At 46.1% G+C, this 24464-nt stretch overlaps 1 protein-coding gene across 2 annotated transcripts in view; it reads left to right on the top strand.

The window, feature by feature from the left end:
- The first annotated feature begins 2141 nt into the window (after positions 1-2141).
- The window catches only part of PTER (phosphotriesterase related), a 61018-nt gene continuing 38695 nt past the window's right edge, over positions 2142-24464 (top strand). The window contains exons 1-2 of one of the 2 annotated variants that reach the window (XM_055146970.1): positions 2214-2248; positions 10436-10676. In XM_055146970.1, the coding sequence (XP_055002945.1) occupies positions 10623-10676 (54 nt within the window). In that variant the 5' untranslated portion in view covers positions 2214-2248; positions 10436-10622. Of the gene's footprint in view, positions 2249-10435; positions 10677-24464 lie in introns of both variants that reach the window. The other variant, XM_004605338.2, reaches the window with a different exon arrangement.

Below are 24464 nucleotides of genomic sequence, written 5' to 3'. Positions count from 1 at the left end.
TTATTTACTTTTCATAAAGTTGTTCACAGTAATTGATTACATTCAATATTTCAACACCAACCCCACCACCATTACACCCTCCCACCACCGTTATTTAGAATTTTACCACCACCACCCAAGCCTGCCCGAAGGCAGATGCTAAATAATTTATTTTTTATTGCTCGTTATGAATAATCTACTAAAAATTATCTAAAAAGTCTTCCTTAAAGTCTCTGGAGTTCTTAACTTCTCCATTTATTTCCACCCTTGGGTACTCTCTTTATCCACTTCCCTGTCCCTGGGATTTAAGCCAGCACCTATTCCTTTAAATGCCTCTGTTTTCAGTATTTTCTTCCTACCTCTCCCTTACTCCTACCTCTCTCCATAACTTCTCATTTACAAACAGAATATGTTCTTTCTTCCTTGTGTTCTAAGTTAGATATGTTAATTGATTTCCTAAGCCTCCTATCAAAGTGTCCTGCTCTTTACTTGGAAACTGTGATGCTGGAACATCAATTAAACTGCCTTCTAGTCTTGCCAAGGCACTAGACTCTCAAAGCCAACTTCCTTCCTCCCCTTCCTTCCTTCCTTCCTTCCTTCCTTCCTTCCTTCCTTCCTTCCTTCTTTCCTCCCTCCCTCCCTTCCTTCCTTCCTCCCTCTCTCTTCCTTCATCATTACTTCCTTCTCTCCTCGCTTTTTTTTCTTTCTTCCTTTCTTTCTTTCTTCCTTCCTTCCTTCCTTCCTTCCTTCCTTCCTTCCTTTCCTTCTTTCTTTCTTTCTTTCTTTCTTTCTTTCTTTCTTTCTTTCTTTCTTTCTTTCTTTCTTCTCTTTCTTTCTTTCTTCTCTCCTTTCTTTCTTCTTTCTTTCTTTCTTTCTTTCTTTCTTTCTTTCTTTCTTTCTTTCTTTCTTTCTTTCTTTCTCTCTTTCTCTCTTTCCTCTATAATTGAAATAGAAGTAGACCCAAAATTAAGCAAGATAATATACAGACCACTTCTTATGAAGCCGGGCTGAGTGGGCCTCAGTAAACATCATTCAATAATAAACCATTATTATCACTATCAATACTCTTCTTCTTCTTAAATATCAACCTTTTATATTTATATTTATTTATACATATTTTATGTATATCTGAGTGCTCAGTAAATCGATGAGCAACGGGATGACAGTGATACAGTGATACAGTGATCTGAGTGCTCATTTTCTTTTGCTTGGGATTCAGGATAAAAATTAATCTAAACTAGTGAATTACTTCACAGCATACTGCTTTGTGGCAGCTGCTTCCAGCATGTTCTGTAGACAGACATATTCATTTATGAAGCTTATTTCAATCCCAGGAGTTTCTCAGGCCAATGGACATGAATCAACGGAAGGACAAACCCAGAAGTCTGGAGGGACCCAAATCCTGTTCAGACCCCGAATTCCCAGTGCACCAGCTCTGATTTCTCCTTGGAGACAGAAGTTTCTTAGACTGGGCAAAGTGCAGCTGCTGCCTTCGGGGTGAGGGGTGGGGAGGGTGGACTCTGGAGCCTGACCTTTTCCACCCGGCCAAACGACTGAGAGATGAGACGCTCCTTAGGCCTGGACATTTGGGGGGTGGGGGGCATCCTTAACAGACTCCAACAGAGAGGAAGGGGGCTCTGAGCCCAGCCACTGAGCAGAATCTGCAGCTGGGGACTTGTTTCCTCCTCCAGGCCTGAGGCCTGGCTGGAGCCAGGGGAGCGAGCCCTTCCCCAAAGTCCGGGCTGACGCCCGCCGTGAATGTTCTAGACCCCGCACTGGGCGTGCCCTGGGCACGAAGTCCGGGCGGAAGCCTAGGGTCAAGCTAGGGCTGGACAGGAAACGCGCGTGTTCCAGGCCCAGGGGGCGGGGCCGGAGCCCTGTGGGCGTGTCCTAGGCTGCAGGACCGGGGCAGGAACCTAACGGGGCAGGGAAGGCAGTGGGCGTGTCCTAGCCCCGGGGGGGCGGGCCCTAAACCCACGGGTGTGTCTTAGCCCCGAAAAGAGCCTTCTAGGCGTGCTATAGGCTCAGAGAGAGCCGGGGAGGAGCCGCTGGGCGTGTCTTTGGCAGATTCCCGGGCCGCGGGATTAAAGGCCAGGGGCTTTGTGCCCGGGCGGGGCGTGGCCGGGGCCGGGTTGGATCCCCTGGGAGCAGTGGGAGGGGAGTGGGGAGCCCTCAGAGACCTAGTGGGTGGCCCTGCAGAGGGGAACTCGTGAGCGGCGCGAAGGAGCGGGGAGCCGGAGCCGGAGTGGGCGCAGGAGCTGTGGGCCCGGTAGGAAGCGTGGGGTCCTGCTCACTCGCGCGAGTCAGATCTTGCAGGGAACCCGTGGGGCCGGGGAGGGGCGGGAGCGGGGTGGGGACGCCGCCCGCGCTCGGGCCTGCAGCCGCTTTCGCCCCAGGGTGGGGGTGCAAAGCTGCAGAGCAGGTGATGCACGAGGCTGGGAGTCGCGGGGTGACTGGAGCCCCCCCTGCGAAGCTACGCGGAACCTCGAGGCCCCTACCTAGGACAAGTCCTGCAAAAGCTGCACGAACCCCGAGGCCCCCACCTTGGACAAGTCCTGCGAAGCTGCAGAAACCCGAGGCCCAGATTTCCGCACAGGCTCCAGGGGAAACTGCCCGGGGTGGTGGTCGGCCCGCAAGGGTGCTGGTGGGGGGTGGGGGGTGGGGGGTGGCGATCCTCTCCTGGAGGCCGGTTCGCTTTTAATAGGTGTCGAAATCCTGCCTCTGAGCCGAGCCCTCGGCAGGCCCTGGGTTTTACCTTCTGGTTTTTTGGTTTTTTTTCTTTTTTGTATTTTGTTCCCCCACGCCCACCCCCAGCACAGAGTGGTTTCCACAGCCGCGATGCCGCGTTGTTTGTGAAATCGCCTCAAGTCATTGACACGCGGAGGGGGGCCCGGGGTCCTGCCTTGTGGGAACCCGGGAGCCCGTTCCTCCATAAATCACCCCTTGCGAAGCAAACTGACAAGCATTAGCTGCCATCCCACGGCCGCGAGCAGTCCCCAAAGAACGGGCGCCAGGAAGCCTGTCCCTTCGCACCTACCTACACGTCACCGGCACTGACAGCGGGCGCGTGCGATTAATGCTGCGCTTCCAGAAATAACCCCCTGCACAAGGAAGTCTCTGCACACGCTCCACGAGGGGGCTTACTGCTGACTGCAAAAGCAGCTAAATCCCCGCCCCCCTCCTCTGCCCCCCTTCAAGGTGCTGGAGATCAGACCGAGGGTCTCCCGTGCAAGGCAAGTTTCTAGAACTGAATCCCTGCCTGGGCCTGGCACTTCGTAACAGCAGAGGGCTAACATAACACGAGGGCTACTCAAAGGCACGTCTTCACTTACGAAGCCCGTATGTGTGGCTTTACTGTTATAAAAGTTACTAGAATACATGCATTGTGGAGTTGGGGGATGAAAGAGCAAAATAGTGCCTTCCCATGGGGTAATGGCTAGCATGATGGACTATGGAAGAACAAAACAGATTTCATTTCCATGCCTTGATCTTAGAATCCTCCAAGGAAGGTCCAGGTCTGTTTGAAGTTGAAAATAAATGAATGAATAAATTCCCAGAGGTGTGACCTGAGCTCTGAGCAGCCTAATTTCACATCACCACAACCCTATAAGGGGTTTGCCTGTTATAGAGGGAAAGTAAAGTATGGAAGGGAAGAAAGTCATGTAGCAGGAAGTGAAGAAAATCTATGTTTTCCTGACTCCAAAACCACTTGTTCTCTGTCCCATCACCGCCCTGACTGGCTTTTGTCTTGCTTTGCACAGCAGTGGGTAGGACCTAAGAGGAGATTTAAAGAACCCTCATTGTGGTTCTGTGTCCAGCTTTGAGCATCCAAGTTAGGTACCATCTATTCATGTATGGAAATAAGAGTCTGTTTTGATTGTCTTATATTTGGTGTCACGTGGTCAGTTGGTTTAGCCACTCAACAAGTATGTATTGTATACCCAGATTTACAAGAGGCAGCAGGATAAACAGGACTTTAGCCTCTTGGACAGATTGTTGGCAGGCTGGAACTAGAAGAGTTTGAGGAAACATAGCACCAGCAAAAAAGTTCATTAAAATTCTCAAAGGTTCATTTGTGGAATATAAAATAACATAATATGAGACTGACACCCCAGGACAGTAAACACAAGGGCCAGAAATATTGCTCCATAGTTGGAAGCCTGCCTCATGAACTGGGGGAGAAGGCATCTGGAATAGAAAAGGGGTCACTAAGTCAGTGATGGTTGGAGGGATTGTTCAGGATGGGAGATGTGTGCTGAAAGTAGATAGAGGACCAAACGTGATGGCCTCTCAGTATCTATATTGCAAACCATAATGCCCCAAAGTAGAGAGAGAGTATGGGGGAAATTGTTTGTCATAGAGGCAGGAGGAAGGCTGGGATGGGGGCGGGGCTATATGGGGATATTGGTGGTGGAAAATGTGCACTGGTGGAGGGATGGGTGTTTGATAATTGTATGACTGAAATCAAACATGAAAGCTTTGTAACTGTATCTCATGGTGATTCAATAAAAAAATATTGTCAAAGGTGGGGGCAGGCTGTGACCCTGGAAAATGGTGAGGGGGAAGTTTGGGGATGAGTTGGGCTTCCGTCTTAGAGGGACTAAGGGATGTGCCTGTCCTGGGACCTGCAAGGCCAAGGAGGTGTGTAAGAACTGGGGGAGAAGGCATCTGGAATAGAAAAGGGGTCACTAAGTCAGTGATGGTTGGAGGGATTGTTCAGGATGGGAGATGTGTGCTGAAAGTAGATATGTTCTAAAAATAGCCAGAAGGTCTTTGCCTGTACATGCAGCTTCAGTGATGGGTTCCAGATGAAGCAGGAGATATGGGAGGGTGGGGACAGGCCTTCCACGGTTCTGCACACCCCCCACGTCTCCCAAGAGATGGAGACTGTCATCTAAAAACAAAGGGAGAAACAGTTGGGTTGCAGACAGGGCAGAGACAGGAAATGCCAACAAAGGCCATGGCTGGTTCAGGCAAGTGAAGAGGACTGAGTAGGAAACTGCCAAATGCCATCAAAGCTTGTAACCCTGTAACAAATACAGCGCTACCAGCCCTCAAATGCTCTGGCACTCACTCCCCATTCTCTTAGTCACATCAGCTCTCCTCCATACAATTATGGTTAATTATTTATTAATCATTAGCAATATATCATAATTAATTATTAGTGAACCCTGGCGACTGGCTATAGATTTTACATGTCATGTCAGTTGTTGTTTATCCTTCTTGCATGAGAAAGAAACCTTTGTTTGCTTAGCTCTGTAAGTAGCGGCCCTGTTTGTTTTGGCAGCATTCCTTCACCCGTCCTGACCAATGCACTCAGGTGAGTTGGAGTACATATGCAGCTCATAATTATTCAGGGTCACTGGCTTCCGGCTTGGCAGATTCCTCAATTGCCAATCAGAAGGTGCTACAGAAGCTTGTATTCTTGCTTGTGTGTTTGTTTGTCGGGGGGAGGGGCGTCTCCAAGTAATGTTCAGTGGTTTACTGAGAGCTGCTCCCAGCAATACTCAGCCAACTGGGTCACCTGGGTCAGTAACCCAGGAACAACACGGTGTCAGAGGTGGAACTCTGGTCTTTGTGTGGACAAGGCACCACCCCTTACCCCAAGCTCTCTCTGCAGCCCTGCACTTGCTGTTCTAACACGCCCCTTGCTGCTGGGGAGGTGGGCTTGCTGCCAGAGTGCTGGGCTCGTCTTCATGATTTTAATCAGAAGTGGTGAAACCACGTTGAGATGTTTGATTATATTCTGTAAGGACAGTTGGTGCTCAAGTCTGAAATACAGGAAGACTCAGAACTAGAGGGATAGAAATAGGGGTTTATGTTTATTTTGGAAACGTTTGGTTGGTTGGTTTGGGGGCCACATCCAGTGATGCTCAGTGATGCTCAGCCAGTTTACTCCTGGCTCTGCACTCAGGGATGACTCCTGGGGGTGCTCAGGGGACCCTATGCAATGTTGGGAATGGAACCCGCCTCACCACATGCAAGGCAAGAGCCCTACCCTACCCTTCTGTCCCATCTCTCTGACCTCATGGGTTTATTGTTAAGAAACCATTCTTCCCAAATGTAATTAGCATTAAATACACTTTGGAATGAATTTTGTCAGTCAAATGCATTTGAAATGGAATTGTTTGCACTCAGCACTTTTAAAAATTAGCATTTTTAAAAGTAGAGTCAAAGAGTATTTTATTTATTTATTTATTTTTTGCTTTTTGGGGTCACACCCGGCGTTGCATAGGAGTTACTCCTGGCAGTGCTTGGGGGACCATATGGGATGCTGGGAATAGAACCCTGGTCAGTCGCATGCAAGGCAAACGCTGTGCTATTGCTCCAGCCCCAAAGAGTATTTTAAATCTGATTCACTGCTATTCTTGTTTCAGCTCTAAGTAGATGACACCGAGGCTTTACTGTCAACATCCTGAGACAGGGTGTTCACTCTGTGACTTTGACTTAAACCTTAGAGAAGCAGGAGTCCGTGCCTTGGGCAGAGCCCGGCTGCGTGCTTAGGGCCGTGGCTATAAATTGTTTCTCCCTAGAGGTTAGCAATCAAAGTCCTCCCTCTCCCTCCCACTCAGACTAGTGATATGATGATGATGGATGGTTTGGCTATGACTGCCCCAAGCACTAGTGTGATGAATTATGTTGTTCAGGGCACGACCAAAGATTCTCCATTGTCAGTCTGTAACACTGAATATTGGCAAGTATTCATATCTAGCTGTCTGCCAATTCTGGTCTCTGCTCTGCATATTGAATTCTCTGTCTTTGCAGGTCATGGTTCTTAGTTCTTAATCATCTTTGTCTTCCCCTGAATTCATCTTAGCTCATCAACCTTTTGTGTGTTTTTTTTTTATTATTATTATTCTCTCCACTGACTGAAAAGGTGGAGTGTTCTCACAGTTGTATTTAGTAAACATTGAGTCTTTCTCTGCGGAAACTGTTAAAATAGTAATTATTGTCCTTTTCACTAAATCCAGAGTAATAACAGCTTATCTTGCAATGGCTTAATTGGGTAATTATTTAGTGTTTGAAAAGCACTATGAAGAGAATATTGGTAAATATTGTACATTTAATGTTCTTTTCTGTAACAGCCCCTTACAACCAGGAAATCCTTATCATTATTGGGGACTAACAAAACGTCTTGCTCTTGCCTTCTGTGTTTGAAGCAATATATTGATTTCTTAATGTTCGCCATCTTTTCATCAACTGTCCAAGTGATGGTGTTCAGACCAGCTCTCATCAACCATATTCCTTACACATCTGAAAAGTTCAGCATGCTGAGTCTTGTGCTCCCCAGGTCTCTCCCGCCAGCTCCCACTCAGGAGCCCCTGCACATCTCACAACTTTGACCGTTGTCGCTTGTGCTACTTGCAACAAGCTCTTATAGGAGGCCCTGGCCAGGAAGTGACATCGCGTCTTACTTCACTTTGAGTTCCGGTCACTGCCTGCCTGTCATCGAACTGTGTTTGAAAGGCTTTGTTTGAACTGCACATGCCTTGCCAGCCCCCTTGTTCAAGTTTTCTACTCACATTCTTGGCCCAGAGCCCCTCAATGTGGTTAAAAGGCCACATCAGTGTTGTGGGCTGGTCCACCCCATGTTTTCTGGCTGGGGCTGGATGACTCAGGCTACAGAAGTGGCCTTACTTCTTTCTTTCTTTCTTTCTTTCTTTCTTTCTTTCTTTCTTTCTTTCTTTCTTTCTTTCTTTCTTTCTTTCTTTCTTTCTTTCTTTCTTTCTTTCTCTCTTTCTTTCTCTCTTTCTTTCTCTCTTTCTTTCTCTCTTTCTTTCTCTCTTTCTTTCTCTCTTTCTTTCTCTCTTTCTTTCTCTCTTTCTTTCTCTCTTTCTTTCTCTCTTTCTTTCTCTCTTTCTTTCTCTCTTTCTTTCTCTCTTTCTTTCTCTCTTTCTTTCTCTCTTTCTTTCTCTCTCTCTTTCTTTCTTTCTTTCTTTCTTTCTTTCTTTCTTTCTTTCTTTCTTTCTTTCTTTCTTTCTTTCTTTCTTTCTTTCTTTCTTTCTTTCTTTCTTTCTTTCTTTCTTACTTCTTAAGTGCCAGAGGTTGGAAGTCTCAAATCAAGGCACAGAGGCTGGACGGGGAGTGCTGTGGGTGAGGTTCTTGCCTTGCAGGTGGGATCCCTGGCACCACAGGCATATGGCCCCCACCATCCTACCAGGAGTGAACCTGAGCACAGAGGCGGAATAAGTCCTGAGCACTGCCGGGCATGACTCCCAAACTAAACTAACCAGATCGGGGGCAGATCTGGTTTCTGAAGAGGCTTGCGGATGGTGGTCTTCTCCCTGTGCGCTCACCTGGTCTTCCTTTGGGTGTGCCGGCCCTGACCTGCTCTGAAAGCCACTGGATATGGTCATGTGATTTTAGAAGCCACATAACAAGCCCCTGATCACAAAATGGGCTACCACACAGCAGAGTTAGAGGAGTCCAGCCAGCCCAGCTCACTGCCCCACAATAAGACTCTGGAGATTGCCAGGGGTTGGGGGAGGGTGTTTCCTTAGACTGTTGAATCTGAGCAACCAAATGATGACAGCAAATCTTTGGTGGGGATCCTTAGTTCTTCATGTCACGTGGACGGGGAGCTTGTGTTTTACAACACTGAAGTCATTTGATTAGACACTCAAGCAAGTTATTAAAAGCATCCTCTATAGTTTATAAAGCTACTGGCCATACCAGGACTTAATCCCTAGAACTTGCTACGCCAACTGTGCCCATTCAAATATTTATGGTAACAAGCTGCAGGTACTTTTACCCAGAATTTCCTCTCGGAATCACAAACTTACTTAGAATAGTCCCATCCACACCTACCCAGTTAGAGCTCAGCAGCCTTTGGGTGCCTTTGGGCGACGCCGTGCCTCCCTGTTATTGGTTTCCTGTTATTTATTTTTAGCAGGGGAGTCACACCCAGCAGTGCTCAGGGCTTACTCCTGTCACTGTGCTCAGATATCAGTCCTGGAGGGCTCAGGGGACCACAAGGGAGAGAAGAATCTCTGTTAGGCGTGACGAGCTCAGAAGGTAGAAAGCCCTCCCATCTGAAGAGATTTCGGGCTGTGCAAACAGAGCGAGCTTGGTGTGACATCTCAATGTGGACATTCCCTGTCCAATCTCATAGGCACACCACTGATCCTTCTGAAAAGCTGAAGAGCAGAATGCTGAATTAAAAAAAAAAAAATCAAACCCCAGAGCATCTTCTCTGCTATATTCCTAGCCAGAAATATTTAGAGGATTATGTGGACAGATGAGAGTATGTCACTAATGTTGAGATAATTGGTTGTGTGGAATAAGCAGCAAAACATTGTTTTCCCCCTTTTAATTGGAATTTCTTGTTGAAGTCAAATGATGGATGTGCAGGGGCATATACACTATGTTTCTCTACGACTGTGAACTTTAGAAAACGTCCTTATGAAAAAGTTGAAATGAAATATGTATTTAATTTAATTGTTTTGTCACTTTCGGACCACACTTGGCTGCACTCAGGCTGACTCCTAGCTTTACCTGGGGGCCAACATGCAGTGCCAGGGGTTGGATCCTGCTGGCTGCATGCAGGGCAAGCACCTTGCAGGCTGGTCTATCTCTCCAGCCCCTAACATGCATTTAATAAAGAAATAAATGGGAATTCGACAGATCAAAGGGCGGAGTACACAGGACCTGGGTTCGATTCCCAGCACCATATGTTACTGTACATCACTGGGAGCAAATCTAGCGCAGGACGGGAAATAGTCCCCTGCACTGCCTGATGTGCGCCCTACAGAGAAAGAGAGAAAGAGAGAAAGAAGAAAGAAAGAAAGAAAGAAAGAAAGAAAGAAAGAAAGAAAGAAAGAAAGAAAGAAAGAAAGAAAGAAAGAAAGAAAGAAAGAAAGAAAGAAAGAAAGAAGGAAAGGCAAAATAGAAAGAAAAAGGAGAAAAGGGAGATTGAAAGAGGGAGAGAGGGAGGGAGGGGAAGGAAGGCTAAGGAGGAGGGGGAGAGAGGGAAAAAGAAAGAAAGAAAGAAAGAAAGAAAGAAAGAAAGAAAGAAAGAAAGAAAGAAAGAAAGAAAGAAAGAAAGAAAGAAAGAAAGGAAGAGAAAAGGTAAAAAGAAGCAAGAGAAAGAAGAAAGAAGAAAGCGAGAGAAAGATGAGAGGAAGGAAGGAAGGAAGGAAGGAAGGAAGGAAGGAAGGAAGGAAGGAAGGAAGGAAGGAAGGAAGGAAGGAAGGAAGGAAGGAAGGAAGGAAGGAAAAAAGAGAAAGAAAGAGAAGGAAAGAAGAAAGAGCAGAAGAAAGAAGAGAGATAACGAGCAAAAGATGGAGCGATAGAAATAAAGTTAAAGAGAAAGAAGAGGGAAGGAAAGGGGAGGGGAGGGGAGAGAAGGAGAGGGGAGGGGAGGGGAGGGGAGTCACATCCCTGGGGGGGTGCAGGGACGTGTCTCTGCAGTGAAGCGCCCGCCTTATGCATGCGAAGCCCTGCCTTTGCTTTCCAGAACGGGGAGTTGGAGGCGGAGCGAACGAGACACGGGCTCTCTGCGACGCTCCTGGGCGCGACCACGTTTGAGACGAGGCAGAAGCGCCGCTGCGGGACGCCCGTGCAGGGCGCGCCCAGCGCCGTCGGGCGGGCCCAGCCCTCGCGCGTGCCCGTGCGCGCGGGCGTCCGCGCCAGCCCTGACCCAGATGACGCCGACGCCGTATCTCCCGCTCCCGGGCATCTGGCGCGTCTGTCACTTCGTGAGTCAGTGCCTTTCCCTCGCTGCAGAGCCTCCCGCTGCTCGGGCTCCGGAAACGCCCCGTGGCGGCCCACCCCGCCAGCACGCGCGCTCGTGCCCCGCGCCCGGCACGGCGTCCGCCCAGCCGCCCCTGCACGCCAGAGCCGCCCTTCCAGACCCACCTGAGGCAGGAAAACGTCTAGGGGGGCACTTTGGGGGCTTTGCACTTTTTCCTTCCCCTCTCTCCAGTGCCCGTGCACACGTTCCCCTAGGTGGAAGGTGAGGAACGGTTCCAGTCCCCCAGAACAGTTCTGCAAAAGGCTAAGGCCTGAAAGGTCTCAGCGCGGCTTTGGGCCTGCCCCACCGTCATTCAGGAAAGCCCATCTTCAAGGGGCTCCTCTTCCTCTCATGCAACTGAGAGGCTCAGAAGTGCAGTCTTTGTGGTGAGCACTGCTGAGCGAGTCCTCAGCCCTCCAGCCACATTTCATCTGGCTCCTGACATGCAAGGAGAAGTGTGTGTATGTGTGTGTGTGTGTGGGGGGGGTGCTCACTTTTTCATTCCTCCCGATCAATGTCTTTCTCTGCTTTTGTTTACTGGTGATAGGACATCGAGAGCTCAAAATACTTTTATTTTTCTCATTGTCATTTTAAAAAATTGATGCGGGTTCTGTAGCTCACAATACTACTAATGTTTCTCATGCACTGTCACTGTCATCCCGTTGCTCATCGATTTGCTCGAGCAGGCACCAGTAACATCTCCATTGTGAAACTTGTTGTTACTGTTTTTGGCATATCGAATATGCCACGGGTAGCTTGCCAGGCTTTGCCGTGTGGGCGAGATACTCTCAGTAGCTTGCCGGGCTCCCTGAGTGGGGCAGAGGAATCGAACCTGGTCAGCCACATGCAAGGCAAACATCCTACCTACTGCGCTATCGCTCACAGCCCTTCTCGTGCACAAGATATGGAAATAACCCAGATGCCCAACTAGGGATGAATGGATTGAGAAGTTGTGGTATATGTACACAGTGGAGTACTACACAGCTCTGATAAAGAACAAAACCATGCCATTGCAGGAGCATGGATAAAACTAGAGGGGGCATGCTTGAGTGAAGTTAGAAAGAAAGGGATAGATACAAAAGATTTTGGTCGAGTGAAGTGAAGACTTTACATAGTTCTTTAATGTCTTGTCTTCTGAGTCTCCCTGGTTAGTTTCATAGAACATAAAAACAGTTTCTAGCAGCAAGGAGAGTTTACAGACCTTTGCTACTGCTTTTTCTGTAGTGAAGTTAGCCTAGAATGGAAAGCTTATTAAGAAGCTGTATTATGTCTGGCCATGTGTCCATCTAGAGTCTTCACACCATATATGTGGATAGATTATTTTTGGAAGAAAAATGTATTTTTAATTTTTTATTAAAAAATTTTAAAAATGGATCTTAAGACATTTTTAAAATGTCTTTAAAATTCACTTATTTATTTTTAGTGGCAGTGCTCACTGGGAATTGTACCCTCCCCCCTGTTGTTGTTTTTGGCAGTGTTCACATACACTTGGTTGTCCTGTGACCAGAAATGGCTTAGAGTGCTTGCAGACAGGCTCAAACAAGCAGGATCATTCTTTATTTATTTGTTTATGTTTGGGGGCTTTTGGGGTCACACCCAGCAATGCACAGGGGTTACTCCTGGCTCTGCACTCAGGAATTACCCCTGGCGGTGCTCAGGGGACCAGATGAGATGCTGGGAATCAAACCTGGGTCAACTGCATGCAAGGCAAACGTCCTACCCGCTGTGCTATTGCTCCAGCCCCAAAGCAGGATCATTCTTGTGGCATGTGGGACACCAGGGATTTGAACTCATGACCGTAAACTTGCAAGACAGGTGTGCTACGCCTCATGCTCTATTCCTCTGAGCCCAGATTTATAGTTTCAAATCAATATCATTTAAAATAAGAATGTTTGCCATTATAAGTCCAGCGAGAAGGTTTGGGAGTTAAAATACAACAATAGTCTTTTTCTGTCTAACTAGAAGTTAAGATTACATGTCTATGGGTTGTGGGATAAAGTTGCCCCATTAGAGAACTTAGTTCTTTAGTAAGACAGAGAAAATAAATATGTTACAAGACATCGCACAGATGTTAGATGCCTTTTAGTCCTCACAGAGTCTAACTAACATTCATCAGAGTGAATAGACTCATCATTAGTCAGTATCCATTTAGTTTATCAAAACTGATTCATTTTAAGCTCAGGGTGTTTGCTATGTCTGTGCACTGCATTTTGCATTGTTTTCTGTTTTGCTTCAGACGAGCTCACTATTGAACTTCAGTCTCATTCTAGGCAAAAGTACCTCTGATAGTACAGACTTTCAAACCTTATTCCTCTTTTCAAAGCACTTACAAACACATAAATTCCTGCCTAAAACAAGTTTTAGTGGCCATGAAGCGATAGCACAGCGGGTAGGGTGTTTGCCTTGCACGCTGGCCGACTCGGGTTCCATTTCTCCGCTCCTTTCAGAGAACCTGGAAAGCTACCGAGAGTATCTCACCCACACTGTAGAGCCTGACAAGCTACCCATGGCGTATTCAATATGTCAAAAACAGTAACAACTGCATAGTATTCCATTGTATAGATGTACCAGAGTTTCTTCAACCAGTCATCTGTTCTAGGGCACTCGTTTGCATATAAGTGGATCAACATGGAAAGTATCATGCTAAGTGAAATGAGTCAGAAAGAGAGAGACAGACATAGAAAGATTGCACTCATCTGTGGAATATAGAATAATAGACTATAAGACGAACGCCCAAGAATAGTAGAAATAAGTACCAGGAGGTTGTCACCATGGCTTGGAGGCTGTTCTCTCATTCTGGGCAACTCAGAGAAGGGAACAGCAAGTAAAATGTGGTTGTTGGTCATGTGGGGGAAAGATGATGTGGGCCAAATATAGACTAGAGACTGAACACAATGGCCACTCAACACCTTTATTGCAAACCACAACACCTAATCAGAGAGAGAGAACAAAAGGGAATACCCTGCCATAGTGGCAGTGTGGGGTGGGGGGAGACGGAACTGGGGAGGGGGGGTGGGATGTTGGGTTTACTGGTGGTGGAGAATGGGCACTGGTGAAGGGATGGGTTATCAAACTTTGTAAGGGAGAAACATGAGCACAAAAATGTATAAATCTGTAACTGTACCCTCACGTTGACTCACTAATTAAAAATAAACTATAAAAAAAAACAGTAACAATAAGTCTCACAATGGAGACGTTACTGGTGCCCGCTCGAGCAAATTGATGAGCAATGGGATGACAGTGACAGTGACATGTGTTACCTATAATAGACTTGAACCATCAGTGGAATATGTAAAATGCAAACAAGTAGATCACCAACATTTAGAGATATCTCACCTTGATCTAAAACAATAGTACCGCAGGTAGGGTGTTTGCCTTGCATGCAGCCAACCAAGGTTCGATCAGTGGCATCCCATAGAGTCCCCTGAGCACTGCCAGGAGTAATTCCTGAGTGTAGACCTAGGAGTGAAAAAATAAACAAACAAACAAAAATCCTGCCACCATTCACTAAAGGAATAAAAATAACTATCATTATTATTATTTCCAGCTGGAAAGCGGGCATAAAACAACCTTCAAAAATTCTGTACCTGTATGGTAGTAGTTAGGAAATAAGGGATTGTATCTGTATAAATGTCTATATCTTTACATGCAGTTGACCTTGCATAGACAATGAATCTTTCCCACCGTTATTGGTGAACCAGCTTTCAGCTGCCTGGACAGTCAGCATCACTCACTGTGATTTGGGATGAGTGCCTCTGTTTGACTCTGAGTCATAAGCAGGCTAAAGAGTGAAGGAAGGATCTGGAACTCTGGGGTCATGCAGTACTTTGTACTTCAGTTGTTTGTTAGTGGCCGCGTGGTTTCCAGTGAACACGGCTGGTTGAGAACGGAGTCAGAAGAGAGGAGAGCGAGCGACTACAGGCTCACGGCATGTTCTGCTCGCTTTCTGTTCCTCCTATTTCCCCGTTCGTTTCATGTCTGAGGGAGGCACGTGCGTGAAAGGCTGGTGTTGTCACTGAGGGCCCTTACCTCCTCTTCATATGAATTCATAGAATCTGTGATGTTGAAGGAATTTAAACATCACTTTTAATTCCCTTATTTCATTTTATTTACTTTGGATTTTTGTTGGGGGGGCCACACAGTTGGTGCACAGGGCTTACTCTTGGCTCTGCGCTCAGGGTTGACACTTGGCAGTGCTCAGGGGACCATATGGGGTGCCAGAGATCAAACTCGGGTAAGCTTCATGCAAGACAAGTGTCATTCTTGTTGCACTATTTCTCCTAACTCTTGATTTCATTAACGAGAGACTGGAGGTCCACAGACTCTCTGAGTGATTTTCCCCAAAGACATAGTTGTTTTTTAAAAAAAATATATTTTTTAAATGAATCACAGTGAGATACAGTTACAGACTTACAAACTTTCATGCTTACATTTCAGTCATACCATGATCGAGTACCCATCCCTCCACCAGTGCCCATTCTCCACCACCAATGTTCCCAGTATCCCTCCCACCTCCCCACCCCACCCCCTGTCCCCCCACCCCCGCCTCTGTGGCGGGTGGATTTCCTTTCACTCTCTCTGTCCTTTAGGGTGTTGTGGTCTACAATGCAGGTATTAAATGGCCATCATGTTCAGTTTATAGTCTACTTTGGGTACACATCTCCCATCCCAAGGGGGTCCTCCAAGAATCCTTTATTGGTGGTCCTTTCTCTATCTGAGCTGCCTTTTCCCTCAGCATGTGAGGCCAGCTTCCAAGCCGTGGAGTAATCCTCCTGGTTCTTATCTCTACTATTTCAAAGACACAGTTTGAACCCAAGTTTTGGCTAATTTTCATGCACTTGGTAAAGCTCTGGTGTTTCTAACTCTTGGAGAAGCCATGATGTCAGTGTTATAAGAGCATCACCCTATCCCATCTGGTGCAGCTTCTATTGCTGAAATATAGTATTGTGTCACTTATTAGTATTGACGTTGCTTATTAGTACTTAAGATCATTAGAATTTACAACATTAGTAAATATATTGCTTTATGGTACATGAGACTTTTTATTTTTATTTTTTTGCTACCAACCATAGCCATAGCCAATAGGATGAATCTATTGAATATTACTGGGAATAAGGTCTCTTTTTTTAAGTGAAACAGATTTTATTTGGAGGTTTTGAAGGGGAAGAGGAAGAGAAAGTGGGAGAGAGTGGAGAGTAATGGCCCAAGAGAGAACCCAGGCTTCTCCAAGGGCGGAGAGAGCCCTACACACCCCAGCATTAGACGGGGAAGCATGAAAGTCCACCTCTCAAGGGGGGAGATGCGGGCGACACATGTGCTCAGCCACCACCTGTGCTCGGCCTCATGGGCACAAGCAGCACACGGCCCGGGCAGCACACGCTGCGCGCCCTTCCTTTGTTCGAGGTGGCCTGTACAGGGTTTCTCTGCAAGGTCAGGGCTATTACTTCCCAGGGAGTTCACTGCCGTTGCCTTGGCAGGGGCCTTCCCTTTCTTCCTGCCTGCCTACAGCAGTAGGGGGCCCGTGACCTGTGGCTTTGGGCAGGATTCCCCGAAGGTTGCTGGGGTGGTGGTGGCGTGTGGGTTCAGGGTCCACCTGAACGGTTCTGTGAATAAAATCCGGTGGGACACCACTCTTTCGGAGAGCCTGACTGGTCTCTGGTGCTCTCTGCAGCCTTAACTATTTACTCCGGGTCATGAAATAAAAAATGACCACTCCCTCCATTTAGAACCTCTAACCTCCATCCTCTTCCCTCTTTGTTCCTTTGGCAAAATTTTTGCACCGTCTTGTGAAGATGTTTCAGGAGAGAATGAATGTCTCCAGGTGTGTCCTTGTAAAGAGGTTTGAACTCTTTAGGCCAAGGGCAGGGGGTGGCAGCGGGGGGACTGTGAAATCATCCCTATCGTATGGATGAGGAGGCTGAGGCTGAGTGGGAGGCTGGCCAAAGGGAGGCAGATGTGGGAATAGAAGCAGAATCAAGGCCGGAGGCTGTCACTCAGCAGATGTCAGTGAGTTACAGGTCCCAGCATACAAGCAGCGAATGCTCAGTCCTGGAATAAGGTCTCTTGACATTTGTACATTGCATTGAAAGAAGACTGGATTTTTTCTTTATAAGTATCAAGGTAGGGGCCAGAGAGAGAGTGTGCAGTGGGCAGGGTTCAGTTACCAGCACTGCATAGGGTCCTCTGGGTACCACCAGGAGTCAGCCCTGAGCACTGCTGGGCCCACTCCCCACCCCCAAGGGTGTGAAGCTGTATCTTACACGGCTAATAACATTTCAGTTCTTCGGGAGACTTAGATTCAAGACTTAGGACTAGGATGCAGACAGCCAAGTTCTTGATTTTTGCTTCTGTATGTTGAACAAGAAAAGCAAATAATAATAAAACTGATCATCAAATGTAATAAAAAGTAAATTAGGTAGGGGAGGAACACAGAATGCACAAAAAAAAAAAAACCCAAAACCAAAATAACACAAGAGCTGAGTTACTGGGAGGATCCCTGGCTGGCAGGGCGAATTTTCTCGGTGGCCAGATAGGAAAGCGAGCAGGAGCTGGCTGACCAGTGCCGTGGACTTTACCTGGGAAATTAAAAATAACTTCTCCGGGAAGGGCAGCAATTCTGTTTATGTAACCCGTTTATATTGCTCCTCCGCTCACTGCTGCAAGTCCTGTGAGCACTTAGCAGATCTTTATCTTCATTGTGTGCTCATTAAGCCAGCGTTATTACTTCTTTTTGGAAACTGAGCCACAGAGTCATTCTGGGATCTCCGCAGCCACACAGCTTGGAGATGGGGAAATGAGCGAAGCCGTCCCCCTAGGAGCCTCCAGTGGCAGCCAGCCAGAGGGCCAGCTCAGCCTTTCCTACTGGGGACACTGCCGGGGACACGCTGCTGTCCATGGTGATGCCTGGCACTAGGCAAACCTGCCGTGTGTTCACAGACCGGACACCGTGCCCACGTGGCAGTCCTCAGCTCTCCAAGGATGCCATGGATACTGTGTGCCACACTCCACGACCTTCTCCCTTAAATACCAGGCAAAGAGTGTACTGTGAATGCTTTGGCCCTCCCCGCAATGGGTGGCAGAGGAGTAGAGACCCAGCAGACGGGGCAGCGGACCCATCTCCGTGGCTCTGTGCCATCTGTCATTGACACAACGCAGAAGTCCTTTTGCACAGTAGACTCAAACCACGACAAGCGGGGCTGGGCAGTGCTCTCCAAGCAGCAGCTTCACTTTCTGGCCTCTGAGAGGATGCAGAGAGAGAAAGTCCTGCTTGAGCTCTGGCGTGATGAGCAACAGCTCCCGTGTGCACTGGACGCGTCCAGAGGCCAATGTGCCTTCCCATTTCTGGTCTGCGTTCACCGTCCTGTGGGCGAGGGCTGGAGCTGTGTGCCCAAAGCTACTGTCGTGGGTAATTTCTTTCTCGCAGAGTGGGTACCTGAAAAGATGCTGCCAGGCTGTTAGGGACCCTCGGTACCAATGCGCATTCCTCTTGCCCCTCCTTTAAGGACCCAGCATCTTCCCTTTAGCTTGCGGGCTGCGCACTCCTGGGGGGAACACATTTCTTTCAAAGTCCTTTATCATGGGAGTGAAAATTTCCTTTACCTACACAGTGGCCCTTGTTTGTTTTACAACTGTGAACCCTTTTAAGACAGGGGCCGGGTTGGCTGCGTCTTTCTCCTGCCGCGGAAAGAGGCTGCCTTCGTTGAAGATTGTTTGTCCTACGCAAGTAAAGAAACAAGCAAGCCCAGACAAAGAACTGGCATCTTGCAAAGGAGCCTCCTTGAGTGAACTGCTGTCGGACTCACCGCCCAGCCCAATGCTCTGACCTTTAAGAAGGGCCTTTATTGTTGAACGTCAATTTTTTTTTTTAAGGCTTGCATGTCACAACAACATGACTCGGCCACAATTAATCTTAGATGGTAATGCAGTGCCAATGAGATGATTTCTCTGGAGAATCTATGCTAATACTATTAAAATGCTCTTACAATGTCAAAATGATTGCAGTGGAAGCAAGTGGGGACTGTGCTGATGTGATTATGATATTATAGTGATGGGCGATTACCATAGGAAACTACTAATTCAACTCTGCAGGGACCTGCATTATGAAGCCATTATAACATGAGATTATAATGACACAATAACTTGGATGCACATCCGTGAAGCGAAAGTGAAAAGCTAATTTGAATGCAAGTAGTATTTCCATTAAATTGTAATTAAAGACTGAAGGCAATGCTTGTTTAAATGGAAGACAAAGATACATAATCATGGAATGAAAATGGGTAGGAAGGAGGCACGGCACGTCCATACTTTCGGGAGAGTTGGGAGCCATCTATAACTCAGCCCTTTGGTATTTTCTAGCTGTGAAAACCCAATACTCCACAGGCAAACCTGGACTCGGTCCCTATTTCTGGCCAGTAACCAAAAATCATCAGGGGCTGCCCAGCTTCCCTTTCTATCACTCCTACCTCTAAATATCTCACGTCTTTTTCCTTCATGTTTGAAGTGAGCCTGTGTTGCCTTCACTCCCTCCAGACAAGAGAGGAGAGAAATTAATTTTTTCCCTTGAGAAGTAAACTTTTGAGAAATAAAAAAAAACAACAAAATGAATCCTTGCTTAAAATCAGACAAAAGAGATGAGCACAATTAAAAAAAAACTCTACAAACTACTTCACCCCTATAAATGATCTATATTAGTGTGTCTGAGTATTTCTCTTGAGACTGTTCTTAATACACTGTCTGAATATCTTTCTTCAAAAATTTTACTATATAAATTCATTATAATTACTCATTCATTTCTCCCATCCCACCCCCTTGTAAGATCTATTTCTTATCCAAGAGAATCCAGTTGATACGTTTGTGCTCTTTGTTTAAAGGTCAGCTTGAGCTGGATGATTTTATTTATCACCCCACAAGTCATATTTCACTATTAAGCTCTAGATTTTGGCAGAGCTTATATTCTGCATAAATTAGTTACTAGATGGTTCTATTGATTCTTTGGATCCTATCAGCAACGCTATGGCTACTTCATTAACATTTCTTTCTGTTTAAGAATGAATGGTGAATTTGAGAAATCAGAGTTTGAATTTGTTCTCAATTTCTAATGCCTCTATGGCTTATGCTAACATAGATTGTGAGTAAATAGGAAAATTTCTGATCTACTGAGCTTGTTAGATATAGTCTCATGTTAGCTTGTTCAGATGTTAGAAAGGACAGGAAAAAGTGAATATACTCTCCTAGTTATGACTCAAAGTGGTTATGACTCCTTAGTTATTAAGTATTTAGTTGGCTCTTGGATGTGCTATATGCTTAAGAGATATTTTTATTGCCACTTCTTGTAACAACCAATTTCAGTAGGTAAGTCTAAATTACTTGGGTCCTGATTTTGATAATTAGGAAAAGGAAAGCACAGTGCAATTAAAACACTCACTTTGAGTCCTTCCATCCACGATGCTCTGGGATTCTGGGGTTGAGTCCCTCCCTGGCCCTGCTTCCCACCCCGCAACTCCCCGGTGTTGTGGCCAGGCCTCGAAGTACTAAGGTGACTGAGCAGTGTCAGGGATTGGACTTCTGGCATCCTGCTTGCAAAGCCTGTGCCTCAGCCTTGAGATCTCTCCTGGGATTTAATGTTCTGGTCCTAGATTTCTTTTTCCTGAGGTAGAGTGACACTTCTTCTGACTAGTTTTCCCATACAGATAAATACCAGGATGAATGGTAATGTGATTCAGATTTAGATATCTCCACAGTCAAGTAAGAGACTACAAGAAAAATAAGTATGTGGGGGGTGGGAGGGGTGATGGGGCTGGAGCGATAGCACAGAGGGTAGGGCGTTTGCCTTGCACTCGGCCAACCTGGGTTCAATTCCCAGCATCCCATATGGTCCCCTGAGCACCGCCAGGAGTAATTCCTGAATGCATGAGCCAGGAGTAACCCCTGTGCATCACTGGGTGTGACCCAAAAAGCAAAGCAAAAAAAAAAAAAAAACCCAAAACAACAACAACAACAACAACAACAAAATGTAGGGGGTGGGGGGTGGGGTTCAAGTCTCAGCTTTCCCACTTTAAAATGGGAATATCAGGAACCCAGTCCCTAAATTCTGAAATCAAGCAGCATTTCACTTGAATTAAAATTTAGATATTTTTCAATACAATATCATGTATTTTAATATTTAATACATATGTATTTGTTTTGTCTGCCTTTAATTCATTCATCTAAAACCAGAATTAGGCCTCACTGAGATGCATTTAATAGTATGATGTGTTTTAGCAGATTTGTAACTTGACTGAAAAAATGTGTTTTTTTAAAAAAAATTTAGGAGATGTATTAAAATGAAAAAGTTTGCAAATAAAATTCTCATTCCCCCAAAGAGATGAAAACCAGGGCCCTCTGGCACCCCTGCAATGTTATTAAAGTATAATTAAAACTATAACGAAAGAAAGAAATTTGTGCTTGCATAATTATATATTGATAATCATACTGAATAATATTTCAAATGTAATGTTCTGTAAATTCTTATAAAGCAGGTGATAGCAACAATTGAGGTACCAAATTAAAATAGCGTGTTAAGGCTGGAGTGCTAGTACAGCAGGGAGGGCGTTTACCTTGCACCTGGCCAACCTGCGTTCTATCCCAGTTGATATGGTCCCCTGAGTCCATCAGGAGTGATGTACAGAGCCAGGCGTAAGCTCTGAGCACTGCTGGGTGTGGCTTAAAAATAAAGCAAAATGAAAAACAATTGAAGTATAAAAAAAATAGTGTTAGTCATGGCCGAGGAGGGAGCTCAATCTTGCCCAGCAGATTTTGGTCCTGAGTTTAATCCCTAACACCAGTGGATATAATCCTGGTGGCCCCTGGGCATTACTGTGTGTGGTCCCTAAGCACAGTCAGAGGGTTAGAGAGAGCTAGTACAGGGTAAGGCGCTTGCCTTGTACATGGCCCACTTGGGTTCAATCCCGACACCACGCAAGGTTCCCTGAACACCACCAGGACTGACCCCTGAGCACAGAGCCAGGAGCAGTCCCTGAGCACCGGCCCAAACTGCCCCTCTCCCCAAAACAGAAATATAATATATAGTGCCTGACAAATCATTCTACATATTTTAGGACCTTTGTTTTTATGGGGGAGGAGGGGGTGCATATATAAGGAGTTACATCCCCTTTACATTTCAATGTATGTTGGTGATGAGGGTTTAGTTCATTAAATTTTTGTTAGTTGGCTGCAGGCAAATATCTTAATTTTGAGAGACTTTTTATCTAGAGACTTTAGAATTTCATTAGAGTACATTTTTCTGCCATTTCAAAGACTGGGAAAGAAAAATTACTGCTCGCTGACACATGAAGTGATTACAGATTTGCCCTTGATCCTACTGTTACTGAATCACATTTCAGGAGCTAAAATAACTTCCTGAAAAAAAGTTTATATTTTTACATATAAAACATTTTCTGTTTAATATTTATATTTTAAATATATATTTAAAGAATATGCATATATAGTATATAAACTATATGTGCATTGTTCATATTTATATATTGTATATAAGTTTCTGTCTTAGGTGCCATTCTCTTAGAACTCAGCTAAAACATGTTTTGTTTTGTCTGTTTTTCTAGGAAAGGGCTCTCTCTAAACCTTTCTTTTTTTAACATATCAAACTTGAGATTCTGCAAAGTCTCAAAAGAAAATTTCTTTTGAGTGGGATTTTTTCATTTTCACAATAATCGAAGCCGTTTCAAGTATGTTCCACATCAGCAGAACCACCAACAGCCACACACCACCCAGGCATCCACAGAGAGAGTCTGTCCATTTCCTTTCTGGATGTCATGAATATGAAATGATTACCCTCCACCACAGCACTTTGCTTCTTCATGGAAAAGCCCCCTCCACCCCCCCCCCCCCACCTTAGAATCTTGTCATTCTTGAGATCTGTGTTTGTCTTTTCTAGGACATCAGGAGGTGGTTCAAGGACAAGAGGGTGACTCACTCTGACGGGGCAGTTGGGCTCCTTGATGCCTGTGTTAGCTGTGGAGTTGGTTCCGAAGGTGCATCCTACAGAGTGTTCACGCATTTGTTCCTCAGAGCCCAGTTTAGAATCCATGTCACTGATCCAAAGGGTAGAACCGAGAGTTCTGTTTACTGCATATCCTAGTCTTTCCTTTTTTCCTCTCTGGTACTGTGTCTTCCAAGTTACCTCTTTCAATCAATATTACCTCCTTATTAATTGAGAGCTAAATACTAGTATTGAGAACTAAGTACTATTATCTCTCATAATACCTCCTGAGCAGTACCCAGCCACCTCTATTTGGCTGAGGAAAATCAGGGGTACCCGAGGCAGGAACTTTTCAGTGAATTAAGACAATCAGGGGTGGGAGAGATTTACCATCTTTTTTTTTTTTTTTTTTTTTTGCTTTTTGGGTCACACCTGGCGATGCACAGGGGTTACTCCTGGCTCTGCACTCAGGAATTACCCCTGGCTGTGCTCAGGGGACCATATGGGATGCTGGGATTTGAACCCGGGTCGGCCACGTGCAAGGCAAACGCCCTACCCGCTCTGCTATCTCTCCAGCCCCAGATTTACCATCTTGATAAATCGGAACTCTCACCCTGTGCTCCGTTGTGTAAAAGGGGTGTTGTAGGCTTCCTTTGTGCGCATTTGCAGTGCTCATAGTAAGTGGTAGTTGGATCTCAGAGGAGGAACTTCAGAGGTCGAGGATTTGATACTATTTTTAAGGCCTCCCTGAGTACAAACAGGACAGAGCTCATCATCCCCGTCTGGCTGATAACCCCACCTGTTGGTCAGCGAAATGGGAAAGTAATAATCATGGGAGATTTCACCTGAATCTAGGGCCTCTGGTCCAGTCTTCTCGTTCAGGTATTTTTCTAGGGCTCACCTCTGTTGAGCCCTTGCCTACTTCCCAGGGACATTAGGAGATTTAATTAAAATGTGCAAGGTGCCTTAAGCTCTTCAGAGGAACACACACAGCATTATGATGGTAGCTGATACTTTTGATACTCCATAATCTCCTGAAGGTAATGAAACCGGCAAGGTGGAAGCTGGCATGCCGGTACAGCGTGAGCTTTGTGAAGACGCATTTCCTGCCGCGTCATCGATATTCATCACAGTGATGATTGTGGGTTTGGGAAACCAGAGCCCGATGACTCTGCAAAGTCTGATGGTTCTAAGTAGTTTGGTTCAGTTCGGCCCCCTGCACCCCAACCATAAATACCAGAGAGGCAAATACATACTCAGGTTCTCTGTGGGGGTATCAAATTTAAAGACCTTCCCGTGTGTTTTCTAACTCTAGTTGCGGAAAGGGTTCAGTGCCCACTGGAAAGCTTTAGGGGCTGGGGGACTGTGGGGGGCAAAGAGCTCCCACCTGGGCTTCCTGGCCCCTGAAACAGAATCCTGCTGAGAACATCAATCCCCAGAGAACAAGGAGGCACTGCTTTTATTTCAGATCCTGGTTTCTGGCTACTTAGCATCCAACACTTTTGAACCCTGTACATTTCAGTTCTACAAGGCCATGCCCAGGGGTTGGTGTTTCTCTGCCCTACAGCCTGTGCATGAGCTGGGACAGATGGCTCAGACACCCTAAAGCATAAGCTCACTGCTCATGCCGACAGAATGCCTCCTTGTAAAAGTGCTCTGAAGGTTCTGCAACCATGCCTAAATGCCCCCTCATTCAGGAAGCCCTCCCAGACTTTCCAGTACTGGGAAATATTGCCCCCTTACCCAAATATCTCCTCACAGTACTTGCTCTGTATC

This window comes from Sorex araneus, chromosome 9 (genome assembly GCF_027595985.1).
Source record: "Sorex araneus isolate mSorAra2 chromosome 9, mSorAra2.pri, whole genome shotgun sequence".
In the NCBI taxonomy this organism is placed as follows: Eukaryota; Metazoa; Chordata; class Mammalia; order Eulipotyphla; family Soricidae; genus Sorex; species Sorex araneus.
Note: the sequence above shows the minus strand (reverse complement) of the source record. Positions and strands in the feature narration are given on the sequence as shown.